A 21551-nucleotide genomic window follows, 5' to 3' on the forward strand; every position below is an offset into this window, starting at 1 on the left:
TCATGCTTGCTCTAGACATGCAAACTCAACTTAATTAATTGAATCATTTTAAATTAAAATGTATGTGATTTTTACTGTACACCTTAGAGGGATGAAGTCTAGATTGATACGTTTAGTCTAAATTAATTGATTCTTTTAGGGGTATTTTATTGTCATATTATCCATTTTATCAAAACAACAAAAGGTGGCTTAAACTGCTTTTGAAACGATTTTATGTTTCTCGCAACACTCGCAAATGTTTTTACCTAGGCTTTGTAACTTAATTACCTAATTTTCTGAAAGTGTAGAAGGAAAACACTACGTGGACAATACATCACAAACATACAATACACATATACAGTATTTAATTGTTATTACTGTAATGAAAACATGTGCTTGAAGTTGATTGGTTGTTGCGGTGTCATCGATAAAAAAAATGTCCAACATCGATGATGTCATATCTATTTATAGCGCAAGACTCAAACAACAACACATCTCTTTCGTACAGTACTTCCTACATGCATTTGTTCGGAGTTCGTCAGCAAAAATGAAGTATAAAACCGTACCTGAGGGCCGCCAAGCTATAGTTATTGACAATTTAGGTAAAGCAGAGCTTATAGTAGGACCACAAAGGGTTAGTTTACTTTTAATAAAGTTAATTTATGTTTTATTGTAAAATATTCAAAGATTTCAGACGCCGCTAGGGTAGGCCTTCTTCTATTTATAATCTGGAGTCTAGTAGTAGACCCCTCCCCCTGGCCTAGCTCTAGTCTACCTAGCTGGCCGGGTAGGCTTGATACTTTCACAATGTGGGCCTAGCCTACACTATATTAAACATCATATCTAACGAGAAAACGTATGGTGCAGTAGCCTACTGATTAGGCTAAGCTAGACTGAGTCTTGCCCAAACTGCTTCAGCAGTGAAAAGGGGAATACTGAATAGTATACTATACTATAATAGTAATTAAAGATTATGTACTAAAGAAATAAGAAATGTAGGCCTATACATTGCTTGTTTTCTATATATCGTCCTGACTTTTCAATATCAAAATGTATCTCAGGCAGTTTAAATAAAAAATGATATTAAATATTGTTTTAGTTTTGTGTCTTTTTTTTATGAACAGGTTTTTTTGTATAAGAAACGTCTAACTTTTTTGAGACATTACACGGCTACGCAAAAAGAGTATCTGGTGATCCATGACAAAGATGGTCTTGTTAAACATAAACCTGGGTAATCAACATTAAATTCTCATATTTTTGTTGCAAATAAAATTGTATGCAATTTACTCAATGACTGGTAAACAACTGATTACAAGCTAAATTAATTTTTGTTCAAAATGCTCAGATTTTTTTTCTATGATGTCTTCGTACATTGAATTGAGTAAAATTCTACTACTGTTAAGAAAATTTCTACTATATATATTATGTACGGTAGTATAACTTACAAAGCTAAAACTATTGACCAATCAGAGCATGTTTAGAATAACATCTGCAATTTTTTTTTCTCAACAGACCCTGTCAGGTGTTCTTAAACCCATATCTTCATAATGATATAACTGTGAAAAATGCAGTCATATTGGATGCTACTCAGCTGCTTGTTGTATACAAAAAAGCAAAGGACAATGTTGTCACAAGAAGACTAGTTAAAGGCCCCCTAGTGTTCATTCCGGAAGCAGAGGAGTGGTAAGTAATAAAACAAAACACAAATTTTGAAAAAAGCTCTCTAGTCATATGGTCAGTGGAGAGGTCACTGGCTAAACATCGAGCCCCAAAGCATAAGCAGCTCCAGAGCATAATCAGCCCCAATACAACTAGTGTTAAGAGGGCTAAACTATGGGCTTTTGTCCTCTGCGTTACGCCACTGCATTATCACCATTCAAACATGAATGCTTCCCTTCAAAACTAACTTATGTTTAAGGATTTTCCTTAAGTTGTAATTTACTTGTTCACATCAAAGGCCCTGACAATCTGTCAACCCAGTGGTCTACATTGATTTGTACCATCTGCTCAACTCTTTGAATTTTCTGAAACTTTAGGCTGCATGAGTTTACCTGGCATGGACCATCAGATACTGACAGGACAAAAATCGTAGCATACCAACGCAAGTTCACTAAACTGACAATCATTCCAGAGAATATGTACTACAATGTACGTAAAAGTAATATATTAAATTGTAGTACAGTATGTATAGGCAATCAAAAAATTGCCCATTGATAATAAAGAATATACAATAATTGTAACATGAGAAAATAAGACGGAATAGAACTACTGTAGTAGGCTTGATATATGGAGAACTGGAACTTTGATGGTGGTACTGTATGGTATGACGTCTGACTGGATCTTTACACTATCTCTGTGACAGAAAGGAACATCACGAGTGAGATAACTAAATCTGTTGTTTCTTTTCCCAACCACCACAATTTATCTTTCCAAACATTTAATCTACTCTTCCACCTTGTACCAGTAGGTCTAGGTCTATACTATGTACATGAAATCATGTTTATATTATCGAGTATTTATCCCACCCCCTCCCCCTAATTTATGCTAAATTCATACCCAGGCCCAAATACCCACTCGATCGTAATACTGTATATGGCAGTGGACAAATATCTTTATTACTTGCTAATTATTTTAGATATAATATATTTTCTTTTCTAGGTAACTGATGTCAGGACTAAGGATGACACAACTTTGACCTTGAAGGTCATGATATTTTACGAGTTAAAAGATCCTGTTACCATGCTTACATTGACCCATGACCCAATCGCAGACATCATCAATGCTTTATGTGCTGACATGGTGGCATTTGCATCCAACCTTACGTAAGCATAAAACCCGTTTTTCATTTATAGGCAAATTTATTCATGCAAGATAAGCTTTCCTCCAGAGCTCATTTGTTGCCCATTTTTGTACAATTTTTTTTTCTTCAGTTATACAGCTTTTCTTGGACAGAGCAGTGATTTAAGCTGTCTTAAATGCTACCCACAGCTTGTTCAAAGGGCTGAACGTATTGGCTTTGAAATCAATAAGGTTGTGTACCGAGGGTATCAGGCTAGCTCACAGCTGCAGGTACAGTAACCACATTTGAAAAGGTTTGCCTACTGTAAAGTTGAGGTTCTCAAGTACTACTGAACGTCCGTAATTACAACAGAGATTCGGCCTAACTACAGACATATGGAAAAAAAGTACAAAAATACAAAAGTATGATTTGACCTAAAACCAGCCTTCCCCCACGTTCTCTAATATTAGATAATATACAGTATAAAAACTATTGTCAACAAAACAAAGATAGGGCGGGTATCTTTACTTGAGAGAATTTGTACAGTACAGTTATACACATTTGTGCACGTATCCATACAGTAGGCAATCCTTTCGATAGGCATAGCGTATCAAAATTACCAGAATTGTACTAGAAAGGTTTTCATTGTAAAGAGGGTTCTTTTAGGACGGGTAACCACCCTGACCCTAAATTTCCTAGTTATTGTGAACGAATATTCTAAATCGGTAATTTGCCTAAATAAAAATTATTTTCTATTTGTCGCAATTAGAATATGCAAGACAATGCCATCAAATCACGAACACAGCTGAGACTGAGCACAGAGGTTGAGGAACGCGAGCAGAGACTGAATCAGTTCAAACTTCAACGGGATGAATCAAGAACCAAATTAAGTAAGAACTTAAGAGCATTTAATGCTCAGTAATATTCCAGAGTTTAGTAAATGAAGATTGTACATTGTTTATTCTTTATCAATACTACTGTATTAGCCTACATTAGAAAAGTTTATAAACAGTGTATATATAAAATTCTCAATTTTGTCTCAAGTACTCTCACTGATAAAGGCCTACTGCCTGAAAGCTCTGCTAATTTTTCTGGCTGTTTTACTTTATCGTTTTGATTTAGCATTTGGCTTATTTACCTCCGCCAAGGAAGTATATGTAGTTGATCGTGTGTCTGTTTGTCTGTCTGATTACTCACAACTGTACTGTAGAACCTGGTATAATAATCATTTAAATCTGTACTATAATCTTTATCCTTTGAAATAATGGCCGTCATTCACCACTATTTTTGTTTTGCCTTTACAGAGCATGAAATGCAAGTATCCAATCACCAACATGCTCAAGCTCTAGACAGAATGACACAAGACCATGACCTGCAACTAGCTAGCCTAGATCACCAGCATAATGTGGAAATTACCCAGCTGGACATGCAAACTCAACTAGGTATATCCATTTCAATATGTTTGTTCTTTTTTCACATAGTACCCAGAAAGTAAAGTTACTGTTGTACATTTTGCACTTGGCTTAAAAAACCCAAAAGCACCATTAATGTTTCTATAAAAAAAAAGGGAATTTCACCTTTTAGCATTTTGCACATAAGACCATGTAACTACTGTGTACTGTGCATAGCCCTAGGCATGTGTACAATCAGCTGAAGGAGACTGGGCCTATCTAAAGGTAAATTTATTACACTACTCTAGACAGTGGAATTGCCTCCAGCGAAAAATAAAAGGAGAAAAAATCAAATCTGCTTGTTTCTTAACAAAGAATCCTGTACACTAGTTTTGGGTCTAGTAGTTCCTGGGCCTAGTGTAGACCTACAGTACCAACCAATTGAATGTGGGCATCTTCCTGGTATGCAGATTATTTTGTGTTTTTGCAGATATATTATCTACTCTTATTTATACATATATTTCTTGTAATTTGGGGTATGTACTGAAAATGTTTTAGAAAAAATATTTTTCTTTTAACTGTATTGTTTACTTCATTGTTTTAGATCTTGAAGAAGCAAGGAACAAAGCGGAAGAAGACTATCTCAGGGAACTCAGTAAAATGAATGTGGACATGACTAAGTACTTGGTGAATATGCATTACTCAGAGGTCAACAAGCAGGTTGAAGTGGTCGGCGTGTAAACACATTCTTAGATGAGAATTGCAATCCGAGGTCATAGTCATAAACTCAATTAGGAATTACATGGTTGTAGGAGTTGCAAAATAACGAATACAAAATATATTTTTGTGTTTATTTTTGTTGTGATGGGCTTAAAAGGTAAACCACAGTTAATTGCTGAAAGGAAGATAACTGTGTAAACACATGCTTAGCTGACAGAAAAGGATAGCAAGGTCAACAAAAATGCATCTAGTCTATTCATGTTCATACTAGGCAGCAGATATCTTTAACTATTCTTAATGTTCTACTCCATATTCTTTACCTTACACAGTATGTATGTTGAGAATATTACGCTTCAAAGTTTAATTCATATACTATTTTGATTATGTACTGTATTTTACACGATCACAATTTCAGTCTCAAAGATGCCTACTGAATTTAAATGTAAATTTGAAAATCACATTCACATAAAAAAAAAGGTACACAAACATTTCAGATGAATATGGCTCAGTTAAAGGCAAAAAATGATATAATAAACAGAAGAGATTGATTTAAATACCATATTTCCTTGCAATTTTTAGCTACAACGCAATATTTTTATAAAACCGATTTCAAAGAAACCTGTTGTCTTGTGATTTTTTAATAGAAACTGGTCCATAGGCCTTAGTCCAGTTCCCTATGTCAAACAAGGACATATACTTGGCTGCAGTTGCGTGCTCAAATTTAGGTTAGTGTTTACCGACCGACATGGTGAGCTGCAGAGTCACGTCGCACGCGACTAAAAAGTGCCCTTGTGTGCTAATATAAAAGGAAAGTTTAAACATTGTGTTTTATAAATATTTGGAGCATGCTGTATGTTGTCAAATTTCTAAAATTCATCTTTGACTTATGACCTCAATTTTATTATTTCTGTGTATTTGATTTTTATCATTGTGTGACCAGAAATGCATGTGGCTCATTTTTTGCCACCTTTTGGAACACCTCATTGTAGTACACTGAAAGTATCTATTTTTATTTCATCGTTTTTTTGTTTTTATTTATTATTTTATGTAGTAAATTGTATTAGTTTAAATGTATGTCTATTGTTTCTGGGGTCTTTCTCGAGACAAGAAACTTGTTTTCTTCTAGAGAAGACCCCAAATGATGGCTTATTACTATGTTTTCATTTATGTACACACCTATAATTATATTATACTGTATAATGCCATTGTTGAATAAATAAATGTTTTTTAAACTTGAACTTGAACTCAATCAAAACACAAAATTCGTTGGGGATCCGATTGAATAGTAATTTATTTTGAATTAATGTGATTTATTATGAATTATAAAAAGGTTATATATTTGACCGCCACATGGAATTGTGAACTGCTCATACTGTAGGTAGTCTAACTATGTGTAATATAGGCTTATGTGCCATTTACATTATAAGAAATATATTCTAATTTTATTGTATACAGAATTATGTGATTTGATGGTAATGTTTTAGACCCATTATTGTAGTTAGATTTATAAAGCCAACTCTATACGTCACTTTGACATGGATATCATTGACATTCAAATAACAACAGAAAGGTACAATGTGACTTAGAAATAATATAATTGTTGTATTTGGTGTAACAAAAATAGTATGTAACACGTTGTACAATATTGACCATAAAATGCTTTATAAAATATATATATAAAATGCGGTATCTAAGTATGTAACACGTTGTACAATATTGACCAATAACTGTCTGCTTCCATCTCTGGCTATGTGAAGACACATCCGTGTAATAATACACTATTTATTTCAGTGCCCATTACTTGTAACTCGATATTTCAATAATCTTGTGACGTCACCAATTATCGATTCTAAAAACCAATAGGATTATTTTTTACTATGATGAAACTATTTTGAAAGTGTATACTTAGCAGAATGCTTTCCAACAATTTTTCGGAAAAAATGATTTTTCAGAAATACGTCAAGGTACATGAAAGCTAACAAAAGAGAAATTAAATTACAGTCATAATCGGAGTTCATAATCTTGTAAAGCACCCTATGGTCACACAGAAGACCAAGGTTATTAGCGTCATAATCAGGGTAAAACTTAATAATTAAGAAGTGAAAAGTGCAGAACTCAAGGTTATACCAAATAATGGTCTTATATAAAAGAGCCTTTCCATCACTATAAAAGGATCTGCAATTTCTTAAGATCAGACGCAGCATTTTATTGGCTTTGAAGACAATTGAATTAACATGAAAGAAGAAATTTTATTTAGAATATACAAACAAAATTCAAGGTCGTTGTGAAAAGGAACAGTATCAAGGACAAAAACTGATATGTATCACAGGACATCCAAAATGGTACGTCGTGTTGCCAAAGCAATTCACAGTGGGTTGTTTTTCTCAATAGTTGCAGACGAATGCACGGGGGTGTACGGTATCCAATAAAAAAAAGCATCTTACAATATGCACCCGTTGGTCAATGAAGATCTGAATCGGAAGGAGTTTCTAGGCTTTTTTGAAAACCTCAATATCAAGGATAATACAATAACAGCTCCTATCAAAGACAGACTTACAAGAATGAGCCTGTCTACGAACATTATAGGGGAAATGCTACGACGCAGGTGACCTAATAATAGTATAAGGGAGTGGCGGTACAGATAGCGTCAGAGCAACCAAATGCACATTTCACTCATTGTGGTATTAGTCATGCTTTGAGTTTGGCAGTGAAAGATTTGACAAAGAGTTCAAACTTATCATCAGATGCCATGGATACTACTTAAGATATCAAATTTCCTCCTAAACGAGAAGGCATCTTGGTGGGGAAATTTAAGCCGACATCAATAATAGCAGCACACGGGATAAGAGTTCTGTGACCAACACGGTGGACAGTTCGCGAAAATAGTTTCAGTAGAATTTTACAATTGCGAAGCACTTTAAGCCCGCATAATTGGAGTCAAATGGAATTGTTCAGCTACGTGTTTGCTCTTTACGTAGGTGAACAGCTTTATGGTCTGAAATATATCTTAAGACGCACTTCAGCAATCCAAATTTTAGAATAGAATTAAATTATCAAAGAACTCCGAACAGATAAAAATTTCAATAATATAGATGAAGCTATTGTTAGAAAGGCCTGAAAGCTTGAGGGAATTAGATCTAGACAGTAATCCCAAACTTCATAGAAAGCGTCGTGCACCCAAAACAAAAACATGAAATGAACCTCGTTTATAGCATAAAGAAATATGGAAGGGCTGCTGGTTAAAGGAATCAGAGGAAATTGCATTCATAGAAGATAATTACTATTCGGATATTAATAAATCACAGATACTCTTTTAAAATTGTTCCCGGGGGACTGCTTGTTTTATTTCGTCAGAAAAGAACAAATACATAAAACAAAAGAAAAGAAAGTGTAAACTCAAAATGAATGGTTAACCAAAAAGCGAAATGAATTACTGTCATTACAAGTGGCTCATACATCAAAATTAAAAATTAAAAGAGGTATACAATTATAATTAAAATACTTTAAATTCCTTTACAATTTAAATGAAATAGTTAAACATCTAAATATATCTTAAGCTATTATAATATATGTTGTATAGAAAACATTAAAATCTAGAAATAGAGAGGCAAATTTATATTTGATGTTACATTTCTTTGTTTTGTTGGTTTTTTTCTACAGTATATGATTGTTTTTTATTTTTTTGTGAACGCTACCATCAAGCAAAATCAAAGAATTAAATAAAAATTATAACGTTCTACATAGAACTATAGAATATACTACTAATTCTGATATCAAGGTAAACCTATGCATTGCCTTCAGTGGTGGCGCCAGCGTAGGAGAGAGATCCCCACCCTGTCAACAAGCCCCTCACCCAACCACCACCTCGTCGAGGAGGCTTGATCATGTTTGTCATGAATACAATTATGATACTTCTTTTTGACAAAAAAAAAACAAATACTTTACTGAGTGTGCCCAATTAATGATTTTCATCTTTAAAAGTGACTAAAACTACCCTTAAATTTATATCATCGGACTTTCTGGAGCCCCAGGTCTCCGTCAGATAAACCAACCGCCACGACTGATACTTTAACAGCCAAGCTAAAAATGCAGCGGTCATTACCTGTTCTTCAATTATTTCAAATATTGTAAAAGCATACAAACAACAATGGTAATGGTAATATATCAACATATTAACTTATGTGTCCATCCGAATAGTGGTATCTAGGTCCCTTTTATTGACAATATGATTAATTATACTGTATTTTTCAATGGTCCAAGTTACTTACTTCTTATTATCTGATTAGCAAATTACTTATCCATCACCCAATTATTTCTTATTCTGTATATGATAATATTAATATCAATGTGGTAATTCGTCTCAGTTGGTTTTGGCTCGTAGTTCATACATTTTCTATAGAAAGGAAGGCTGAAATCTATACATTCTTGTACGTCTTCAGGTATCTCCGATATTAGAGGAACAGGTGCAGGTTTTTGAAAGTGTGTGATAGAATATGTATTCTTATGCCAGCCTCCAAGATCAGCCCACTATATAATTTCTTCTGAAGATTTCCAGCATTTTCGGACTTGCTTTCCTCCCTTCCACTCTAACAATTGATCAGTATAACTTATGCCGGAAAATTGACAAAACTGACGAAGTATACATTCAGGATTTTCTAGAAGATCATCGGCATCCATAATAAAAGGCTTCGCTTCGATTCCTGTTTTTATCAGATGGTCATACAACAGCAAACTTTCTCGGAATGCGTACAGATTCGGAAAGCCATCTTCCAGTCTATTCATCTTTAAATGTGCATCCTTTATAGAACTGAAAACTCTTTCTGGCCTGCGAATTATAAATGCATGTCGATAGCCCTTTGGTAGCATATCTAGCTGTTTGATAATTGCATGAGACATATCTTTTACAAAAACAACTTTTTTGCCTGGATATTCTGCTTCCAATATGTTTTCGTTAATATATTGATAACAGCAAACTTCGGAATCCCATGTCTCCTCGCAATATGTAGCTAAAGCGCTTGTTGTTTCTTTTAAGTTCCTCTGTACTCTTGAGGTAATCGTACGCTCATTATCAGGGCCTACAAGTAAGGCACTGATATAAGGCTGGTTGATAATTTGTACATCTTCTAGATTGCTCATAGAAACAGCAAACGTAGTAGAGACACTACGAAGAACGGCCCAAAGACAAATACGAACTTGAGACATTCTGTTTTATACAACAGATAAAGTAAATCAGTGCGGCAAATAAAAAAAACGGTAATACATTTTTAAATGGTTAATTCTATCTTAATAAATAGTCTTCTGTATATAATATCAACAATTGTAATAGTTTTATTCAGAGTAAACTAAACTAAATTCCAACGTATTACCCCGGATGTCATATTCCAGAGGGCACTATTAATTATCGTTACACCGATGCTTGTCCAGTTTTTGCAGTTTAAGAAACCATCATTGCAGCCGGCGCACATTTGTAAAGACTTTCACATTTAACATGTGTGACAAGATATCCTCGATAACTTGGAGTGGATAGGGTCATAATTGTATTTTCCATTGGATTTGTGCACAGTAGTATTCTGAACATCAATATACTGGTTTGCTATGTTATAATTGTGATAATATGTTGTCTCATGCCATCACCCTACTTCAGGATTTCTTCTGACGATTTCAGTCTTTACCAATTTCTTTGCCTCTTTCCCACTTTAATAGTTGATCAGTATTTACAAAACTGACGTAGTATAGATTCAAGATTTTAAGCAAATCATCAGCATACATAATAAAATGCTTCGGTTCGTTTCCTGTTTTAATCAGATACTCGTACAACTGTAAACTTTCTCAAAATGCGTAAGATTCGGAAAGCCGTTTACGATTCTAAAGCCTACAGTCTTCTAGTCTATTCATCCAAGATTGTGCATCCTTCATAAATGTGAATATTTTTCAGGCCTGCGAATTAAAAATTGGTAGCATATCTAGTTGCTTGGTGATTACATTTCTTGTTTGGATATTCTGCCTCGAGTATGTTTTCTTTCATGTATTTGTAAGAACAGTCTTTGGGGTTCCATCTTCTTTCATAAGTCATGGCTGGTTAATAATCTGTACATCTTCTAGATTGCTCATAGAAACCGTTAAAGCAGTAGAGACACTACGTGGACGGTCCAAAGACAAATACGTACTTGAAACATCGTAGGCCTAAACGATCTGAAGTTTTTGTACTCAAACAGCTAATTATACAAAAAAACATTTTTTTTAAAAGTTGGATTACTTTGATTACTTCCAGTTATAGTGATAGGGAAAAAGAGAGAAATAAGAATTGTCCGAAACCTCATTTAAGTTTATTACAATATTGTATATTGTGCCATTGTTTTATTCCATGCCAAATTAACTGGTACAAATTAATGATGGTACGGGTCACGTCCAGTTATTTTGTAATAAAAAAAAATAATAATTCTGCCATTACATTACAGGAACGACCATACGATATGAAATGAAAAGTTTTTTTTTGTAATCAACAAACGACAAATTAAATATTTTAAAAAACGTCGTCTTGTTTCCGCTGTATCAAATTGTATAATTACACACCTGTTTGTATTCTCGCAATTTGATTGGTTAGTTATCATTTGTGTCATTTGAAATTTAGCCATTTGCAAGTAACGGCAAAGTGATATAATGGTGTGATAATTAATTCGGGACTATAACAACCTCTCATGAGGCTGATCTATAAGTTAATTTTGAAAAATAGAGCGGGGGCTGATCTGTAAGAACTTTTTTATTTATACATTGATATATGAAACGAAATTATAAGTATACATAAGTCCAGATGAGAACATTTTGGAACACAGAGTTGTTAGGTGCCCGGAAATTGGACGTATATATACTTCGAAATATAAAAAATATATATACGGTCTTCAGGACAAGCCCTACAATAGTTAGGGCTGAGCTAAGAACATTTTGAGACATTGAGCTGCTATAGGTCCCCGGAAATTGCATTTATACATTGATATGTGAAACGAAATTATAAGCCCACCATGCATGGTTGGGATGGAGCTAATTACATTTTGAAAAATAGAGCTTAGTTAGGTTTGGTCCCCGGAAATTAGACTTAAACTTCGAAATATGAAACAAAATGTATGTCTTCAGGATCAGCCCCATCATGGTTGGGGCCGAGTTAAAAATATTTTGAAAACTGAAGCTGCAGGTCTTCATAAACTACATTTAGGACTATACTTTGAAAATCTCAGACCCAGAGGCATAAGCAACCCTTTTGCCCTTTTGGGGGCATGGTGCGTCCGCACCCCCGCATGGGTAACCATCAAAACGGATTTGATACACTTTTATAATTTATGACATTCTGATTTTGTCTAGCTACTAGCTAGGTCTAGCCGACGATCAATGGCGTATACATCGCTAGGGACCAGGCTTAGCCTGATAGCTTAAACTTTAAGGAGATCGATTCAACATTATTTATTTATAAAAATTTACTGTAAGGTAAAAATAGACAATTTTCGTTTTTAGTCGCGTGGAAGCGACTCTATAGTTCACTATGTCGGTCGGTCGGTCTGTCTGTCGGTCTGTCTGTCTGTCGGTCCGGTATCACTATGCGTTTTATCGCTTTCTGACCTTATCTTGATATCAGTTTAATCTAGCTAGGTCAATTTTTCACAGTATATTCCTTATGGCCAGGAATCAATGTGGTTATGTTTTCACGGTGCGCAATAAAAAATTACGCGGTCTACGCACGATTTAACGAAATCACGTTTGTAATCATTATCTTCACAACCATGAATCACAATTAAATAAAATTTGGTACTCATAAATTTCAGGGCATAAATCATCATGGCAATACAATTACGTGCGTAGCGCATGTAACGCATGCGTACGCGCGCTTAACATTTTCAAAATTTATTTTCGATGAAATAAGAGTACATTTCAGGCAATTTTAAGCGTTTACAAAATTGCCATGAGTGCGCATATTTTTGCGCGCGCACTGCGCGTTAAATGTTATTGCGCACTCTTTTTGCCCGATTTCTGTTTTCTTGACTTACTTTTCAACTCGAAATTACGTTATACGAGCACGTCGAAAGTGACAGGCTACGCACGTGTAAATTAAAAAAAATAAATGTTTTTAAACATTTCAACATTTTTAAACATGTTCAGTAATTTCGGTCAGTATAGTTCACTATGTCGGTTGGTCGGTCTCTCTGTCTGTCGGTCTGTCTGTCGGTCCGGTATCACTATGCATTGTAGCACGCGACTTAATGGCTGTTGGCCTTGTTTTTAATTGACGTGAGTTTTTTTTTAATTGCCGTGAAATGTTTTAACAAGTTGCCATGTCACCGTTCTACATATGCGCCAAAATATTTTTCCTAAACTACGTCTAGAACCTGTATAATAATAATAAATAATATATTTATACAGGATAAAACAATCAGATAACAGTGTATCTGTTTTACATTGTGGTCCTATCTTAATCAAAATATACAAAAGAGAAACTTAATTAAATATAATACAGTGTTTATGAAAAGAAATAGTATATGGCTGAAATCCTCTATGAGTTATCACAATATCATGTTGATTATTGCGGAACTAGTTAGTGTGGTGACAGTAATCAACTTTGATTGTTTAAGTTTATTTCTTCTTCATTTTATTTATTTTTGTTTTGTAGTTTTTAAATCATTATCATTATTTTTCTTTTATGATATTTTATTCATTTTTACAAGGGGTGACTCGAGTTTGCGGGGTTTTCATGCCCGAATTTAGTTACACTATCTAAACCTCTGCCTAGGTTAAGAAGAAGACGTTTATTCTGTTACAACTTTTAATCTCTCTTTTACGGAGACAAATTGATCAGTGTTTTATTTAAGCAAGTAAAGTCCTACTGGAAGGAAATATGTATTTACAGCAGCATTGTAAAATGCTGGCTCTCAGAATATGAATTGATAACATTTTCAAAAACTTCCAATACCTCTTTTCAAGTTCGTTCTGGTCTTCTTATTTTTTTTTTATTTACGAGGTGATAAGCTTTTATTTTACGTATTTATCAATTACTTATTACTTTATGATCAATGGGTGTTGTTGCTAGTTTGCTGAGTAAATCAATAAAAGAACCCAATAATCAATTTAATAATACAAATGTACAATCTCTATTAATGAAGGGCTATGGTATATTTTGTGTGTAACAGCACGCACTGTGATTATTGTCAGATGGGCTTAGAAACGTGGTGTCAATATATTTTAGCTCGTAGTTCATACATTTTTCTATAGAAAGGAAGGCTGAAATCTATACATTCTTGTACGTCTTCAGGTATCTCTGATCTAATAGGAACGGGTGCAGGTTTTTGGAAGTTTGTGCTAGAGAATGTATTCTTATGCCATCCACCAAGATCACCCCACTTTAGAATTTCTTCAGACGATTTCCAGTGCTTTTGTATTTCTTTGCCTCCCTTCCACTGTAACAGTTTATCAGTATATGTTATGCCGGCAAATTGACAAAACTGACGAAGTATAGATTCAGGATTTTCTAGCAGATCATCAGCATCTATAATGAACGGATTCGGTTCGATTCCTGTTTTTATCAGATGCTCGTACAATATTAAACTTTCTCGAAATGCATAGAGTTCCGGAAAGACATCGAAACCTTTTTCGATATTCATCCTACCATCTTCCAGTCTGTTCATTTTGGAATATGTATCCTTCAAAGAAATACATACTCTTTCTGGTCTACGAATTAAAAATGCATGCCGATAACACTTTGGTAGCATATCTAATCGTTTGGTACCTGCGTAAGGCATATCTTTTACAAAAACTACTTTCTTATCTGGATATTCTGCTTCAAGTATGTTTTCTTTAATATACTCATAGCAGCAAACTTCGGAATCCCATGTCTCCTCAAAATTCATAACTAATTTGCCTGTTGTTTCTTTTATCTTCCTCGTCACGCGTGTGTCAATCGTCCCCTCTCCACCGGAACCTACAAGGAAAGCACTGAGATACGGCTGGTTGATAATTTGTACATCTTCTAGATTTCCCATGCACACCGTAAACGATGTAGATACACTACGAGGAAGAGCCCAAAGACAAATACGTACTTGAGACATATGATACCAGATCTGAAATGCAAATTTAATAAAATAGTTTACATTTAAATATTTACTTAACATGTTTACACCCTATTTCTTTCCAATTTAAATTCTAAAACTTGTTTCAAATTTAGATTGAAAAGATGAAGCAATAGAAAATATCTAAAAAGTGTAAAATTCCTAATTACCATTAAACACATAAACACTAATTAGTTTGTACATGTAGACCTAGGCCTACTATTTTATTATAGGCCTATAGCCTAGCATGCCATCCAATAGTGTAGTGCCCCGGAGGCAATGGTAGTTTTACAGCAGATCCTACTACTAGGGCGTACAACCACTGGTAAAGGCCTACGCCTGGTAGGCATTTACATTTTAGATAATATTATGTAATACGGTAATCGTCCGGCCAAGGCTGGTATACTCTACAGGTTATAGCCAAGGGGGTGGGCCCAATAAAGCGAAGTAAAAAACCTAAATTTCCATTCGTTACGACCAACCTTAATTTACAAAACGTTGTCTAAAATACATGCCAAAATATTGTTGCAAAAATACATACAGCGGTCAAGGTCAAAGTGCAATTGTAAGCCACACGTTCGGTTCCTTTGTTGTTGCTATCATGGAGGAAATATACATTTCCTCCATGTTGCTATAAAGGTCCATGGTTGTTGGAATTGTAAACGCGCGAAACAGTTTTTACCGTTTGTTTTGTTTTATAGGTGAAAATATTAGTTCCTTTCTCTTTTTTTCCGTGGATTAACTTTATTTAAATTCTGATTATTTATTAATCTTCATTTTTTAATGTTTTTGGGGACAATTAGGTGTTTTTTTAAATATTATAATTATTTTATAGCCTATACTATCTTACCACAAGTCATACGGTGTGTATATAAACAAGAATATTTCTTACAAAAAACGCTGCTCGCTTATTATTATTGCTAAGGTCAAGTCTGGGGGTCACTTCATCACGCCTAGATACTTCAAGTATCCTATTAGGCCTACAAACAAAAACTTCAATGGAATGTTTTGATAATAATTCAATGATTATCTGACAGCGAATTATAGTAATATCATGGGACTCATAAATACCAGAAATGCTTTGGGATTTGTCGTTAGACTCTTTTCCCAGCCATTTTTTGGATTCAACAGGTGGTACCTATAAATTATAGTCGAGTTTCCATTTAAACAAGCACGAATGTGCAATACTCGGGGTACAGCGAAAGAAGCTGTAATGACGTCATAAGACCGGATGTAACGTCACATACACATCAATAACCGCGCTACCGAATACGGTTATACGGTACCATCTTCGAGACGTGATATGGCTGCATCCGGTTTGCAATTAAAAAATCCGGCTCTATAGCTTAGAGGACATGTCCCTGTAGTATATTCATGCTAAATCCGAGGTCAATACTACAACGAATAAGGGAGGAGTAGTACTTTATAAATCGCACTTTTTGCTCAATAGTGTCCGGATGGAAGAAGAAGAGGAAAAGATGAGAGAGTCCTAGACTCAGGTACCCAGAGTAATAAAACGAGATATACTCTATATCATATTACGTATACAGTATATTTCACCATAAAGTTAAAGAAAAATAGGTTTCGCCATGGAGTAACTCCATGGTTTCGCCAGGGCTCGAACCGGGACCTTCTGCGTGTTAAGCAGACTTGACAACCACTACACTACGAAACCTCTTACACTAAATATGTGGGTTACACAAAGTTTTTTAATCCATTTAAATCACAAATAAATATGGTAATAAGCACAAAGCAAAATAAACATGTGTAAAAGTGATAATTACCGATTACACAAAATAAGTATTTTAAAAAATAATAAAAAATAAGATATACTGTGTATAATTATCATATTGCGTATACAGTACGGTACTTTTCACCATAAAGTTTAAAAAAAAACGGTTTCGCCCGGGTTCGAACCAGGTACCTTCTGCGTGTTAAGCAAACGTGATAAATCACTACGCCAAGAAGGCGCATATAACTACCTTACGCTGTGTGGTGTGTCACACATTGTGGCTTCTTAATTAAACAAATTAATTAATGTGCGATACTCGGGGTACAGCAAATGAAGCTGTAATGACGTCATAAGACGGGATGTGACGTCACATACACATCAATAACCTACCAAATACGGCTATATGGTACCATCTTCGAGACGTCATATGGCTGCATCCGGTTTGAAATTTAAAAATCCGGCTCTATAGATTTTAGGACATGTCCCTGTAGTATATTCATGCCAAATCCCAGCTCAATACTACAACTAATAAGGAAGAAGTAATACTTTAAAAATCGCACTTTTTACTCAATAGTGTCCAGATGGAAGAAGAGGAGAAAATGAGTAAGTCCTAGACTCGGGTACCCCGAGTAAAAAAATGTCAAAGTCTAGTACTATACTGCTGCTTGATTTCATCTAATGAATGAGTCATCTCGTGTGACGTAGCGGGCTAGAGCAGCAGCGTGAAAAAAGGTTACATCAACGGACTATCATATTCTTTACCATGGAAGGGAAAAAAGACAGTGAAGGAAGTGTTTGCTAGTATTCTTACGCATTACACAAGATAGCCTTTTAGTACAGAGCATGTCCACACGTTTGGTAGGCCTACCTGTAAAGCACTTTAAAAAAAACTTTTCTTATGTGTGTGCTAGTAATGTTATTCTTACGCAATACCCAAAAAATGCTTTTAGTAGCATATCCAAACATTTGTTACCTGTAAGGCATCTATAACAAAACAATTCTTATAAGTGCCATTATAGGCCCTACCCATAGCCCTTTGGTAGAATATCAATCGTTAAGTACTCGTTAAGGCATAACTTTTTTTATCTGGATATCCATGTCTCCAGTATGTTTTCCTTATAAATATATACTTAAATATTCCTATATTCACGTCAAGTTTCTTGTAGCTCATTATAAGTAAAGCACTGATAGGCTAGTGAATAATAATAATTATTCTACATCTTGATTGCTCATACATACCGTGAAAGCAGTAGAGAAATTATGAAGAATAAAGACAATATATTACAAAAAATTAACCTGTAATTTTAAATTTAAACAATGAATCAACGATGCAAAAATCACCAGTCAAATTACCTACAAAATGATGAACTTATTGACTGCTGACAATTATTATCTACATAAATTCTGAATGATATCGTGACATTTCTCTATCGGCAAGGAATAAAGTAAAGGACCACATTTCGTCGGCTTTTTGTGAATTCAAACACTAATGAAACAAATAATATTATTAACATAATAAATCTATAGGCTATCTGGTGTTTTTTGAATTCACAAAAAAGCCGACGGCTTTCAAAACTTAGCACTCTGATCGTAAGCAACCACCCTTGTTAGCGACCACCTTTAATATTTAAAAAGGACTACCTCTGTTAAGGGACCGCTTCCAATGGACAACCTCCTGAAGGGGTAACCACCTCTCATAACGGACTGCTTTTCATAAACTACCACCGCTCGTAGACGACCACTTCTTTTACCGACTACACCTCCCGTAAGTGACCACCTCAATGGAGGTGGTAATTTGCGAAAGGTGGTCGTTACGGAAGGTAGTCGATTATGAGAAGTGGTCCCTTAGGAGAGGTGAACGTTTTTTTTTTAGAGATTATTCGAAAAAAACAAAAAACCGAAATACCCTTGAGTGAACGAATAATTATGATGCGCAATTAAGGTGTTTATTTTGCCATATAAAATATAAAAAAATAAATATTTTTTGGTAATATGCATCAACAATATTTTTCAAATGTATTTTAGATAAATAAATAAATAATGTAAAATCTCTAGAAATAAAAAAAAATATTGTGACTAACCAATTCAATGTTTTATTAAATAAAACCAAAATCAGGCATCTGTGAAAAAAAATATAATGAAAAAGAACTCACTTTAACAATGACGAACTTACTTGTTTAAAGCACTTTTGTTATCAGTTAATATTATTAAATTAGTAACAGTATTATGAATATTACAAAATAATATTTTGAGAACTGAAAAATATTTAGAGGGAACAAATATATTTAGGGAGAACAAAATAAGATTTCAAGAACTGAACAATATAAAAAACGAATTACTACTTCGAGACAAGGAATGATCGAGAGAACGAAATTTCGAGGGAAATTATTTCGTTCTCTCGCGAATTAGTAATTCGAATTCCAATGAAATAATATTTCGAGAGAACGAAAATAGGTAGGCCCTATGCCTATATGATTTAGTGTTATTCATTCCCTAGAAATAATAATTCAGTACCGGTAGGCTATATATTTGTTCAAGTTGTCGATTTACTTCAAATTGACAACAGGTTGTATATACTCAATCAAAAACAAACAATTTAATTTGATTAGACTATATTTCTCCAGATATAATAATCTATATATAAATTTACGTAAGGGCAAAAATCGGTAAATCGCGCGTTTGACAACAGGTTGTATATGCTCAATCAAAAACAAACAATTTAATTTGATTAGACTATATTTATCCAGATATAATAATCTATATATAAATTTACGTAAGGGCAAAAATCGGTAAATCGCGCGTTATTTCTAGAATGTTTACTCGATGGTATATAAAGTTGGTTAGAATCTCGGTACTGATTTTAACCACCTGATGTAACCCTGTTTACTAATTAAATTGAGTTAGATAATTAGTTATTGACAATTAAAACGAATTTAGGTTCAACGATTTGCCCCAAATAGGGGTGTTTTTAGATCGTGGTATACACTTTCTAATGGAAGTCCGTCTTGAAAAATACCCGAAGACGAGGATGCTTCGCATTTTCCTATCTCCTCCTACGATAATTGTTTTTAATGGCTGAAAACCGGTTGAACAGCTCGAGTACAGCATCATAATGTTGAAGACAGGCCGATTTTCTTTAAAAAATACTATTTTGATAGATTTAATATACGTTTATATAAATGTATTGATTTGCGATGAATGGAACATTCCAATCTCTGTTCCACAAGTGTCTATTCCCTCAGGCGTCGTAAAGGCAAGTAATGTATACTCATAACAGAAATTCGATCCATTTTTTTTCCAATCTGTACTGCAGAGGTTTGGATATAATTTTTTTTAAACGGATAATGAGCTAGCGTTTTCAGTCGCCGTATATTATGTACACATCTATATTATTGCATTTAAACCACCCACATCATCACCCTTCCCTCACTGGCATGAGTAGCGTTGTAAAGCCAGTAGAGGATAGGCCTATGCGGTGCATCACATGCCCTAAACGCAGAACAACTTTGGTGGGTAGGGTAGGAACCAACTTAATTATGAATTGGCTCCAAGAAACAATTGAAAACCATAAGGCCTACTAATTAAGTTGAGTTAGATAATTTAATATTTATTGACGATTAAATCGAATTTATGATTTTCCCCGAATAGAGGTGGTTTTCACAAATTGAACATTATATATAAACATACGTCGTAGTGTATCGTTAGATGTACTGTACTATTTCAATCGACTACGACGGTGATAGTTTCAACAAAGTATTACATCGCAATGTTTTACTGTGTTTAGTGGTATATTATTTGTAAAACATGAAAACAATTAATATTTCGTTACAAAATAAAGAATATATTTAAAAATTGTTCCTCTTTGCACCCATCCTCTTCCCCATCCCTCAACCATAATGTTACATACAAAACACAAATTAAGTTTGTTTAAATCTGACTTTAAACAATTGGTCTCATTTTGTGACAAGTTTCTCTTTCGGAAGTAATTCCCAGGGTGCTAATTTTAGTTGAGTACATAAATCACAGTGTCTATTTATTCGTTCCTGTAAACGACATGTATTGTCCTGCATTATTGTACATTTGAAATCGCCAGTTTTTTAACGCTGAAATTATTATGTATTCGAGAACCATCTGTGGGCACGACCTAGATGGTACGCGAGCGAAGCGAGCGTACCATCTAGTATCTATATATAAATTTACGTAAGGGCAAAATTCGGTAAATCGCGCCTTACTTCTAGAATTTTTACTTGATGGTATATAAAGTTGGTTCGTACTTTCGGTACTGATTTTAACCACCTGATGTAACCCTGTTTACTAATTAAATTAAGTTAGATAATTAGTTATTGACGATTAAAACGAATTTAGGTTCAACGATTTGCCCCAAATAGGGGTGTTTTCCGATCGTGGTATACACTGTCTAATGGATGTCCATCTTGAAAAATACCCGCCACAAAAATGCTAGGAGGCTTCGCATTTTCCTATCTCCTCCTACGATAATTGTTTTTAATAGCTAAAATGTCTGGCCAACTAAAAGGTAATAAAAGGGACAACCACATTTATAAAGACATTTCTAAAAAAATAAAGCAGGAGTATGGAATAGACTTGTCTCCAAAGCAAGTAAACTCAAAGCTGAAGAGCCTGCGAAAGTAGTACAACATTGTAAAATACAATAACTCGGGGAGGGAACGAATTAATTGTCCCCATTACGATGTTTTCTGTGCTCTCACAACATCACATATCACTAGGGCTAGGCTGTTGAAAGTGAGACGTAAAATTTCCTTTATTGCGACTTTTAATTATCGATCAAATAAATGAATGGCAATTTGGGTAAAAAAGATGAAATTTAACACGACCACCCAAGA

General features: G+C 34.4%; 3 protein-coding genes across 3 annotated transcripts; 1 reads left to right on the plus strand and 2 right to left on the minus strand.

Annotated features, from left to right (window-relative positions):
* The first annotated feature begins 332 nt into the window (after window positions 1–332).
* On the plus strand, window positions 333–5423 carry LOC140056532 (uncharacterized). Its single transcript, XM_072101932.1, has 9 exons — window positions 333–613; window positions 1104–1210; window positions 1492–1662; window positions 2016–2127; window positions 2638–2801; window positions 2910–3048; window positions 3528–3648; window positions 4063–4200; window positions 4754–5423. Exons 1-9 carry the CDS (start codon window positions 416–418, stop codon window positions 4888–4890), a joined length of 1287 nt encoding a protein of 428 aa, XP_071958033.1. The 5' UTR covers window positions 333–415; the 3' UTR covers window positions 4891–5423.
* A 3973-nt stretch (window positions 5424–9396) lies between these two features.
* Window positions 9397–10071, minus strand: LOC140057658 (uncharacterized). Its single transcript, XM_072103377.1, has one exon. The coding sequence runs from the start codon at window positions 10069–10071 to the stop codon at window positions 9397–9399; it is 675 nt and encodes a 224-aa protein (XP_071959478.1).
* Window positions 10072–13688: 3617 nt separating this feature from the next.
* LOC140056980 (uncharacterized) lies at window positions 13689–15464 on the minus strand. Its single transcript, XM_072102509.1, has 2 exons — window positions 15440–15464; window positions 13689–14969 (listed from the first exon to the last, which is right to left on the minus strand). Exon 2 carries the CDS (start codon window positions 14955–14957, stop codon window positions 14085–14087), a length of 873 nt encoding a protein of 290 aa, XP_071958610.1. The 5' UTR covers window positions 14958–14969; window positions 15440–15464; the 3' UTR covers window positions 13689–14084.
* Between the last annotated feature and the right edge of the window lie 6087 nt (window positions 15465–21551).

The sequence above is a fragment of the Antedon mediterranea genome, chromosome 8 (genome assembly GCF_964355755.1).
Source record: "Antedon mediterranea chromosome 8, ecAntMedi1.1, whole genome shotgun sequence".
Taxonomy (NCBI): Eukaryota; Metazoa; Echinodermata; class Crinoidea; order Comatulida; family Antedonidae; genus Antedon; species Antedon mediterranea.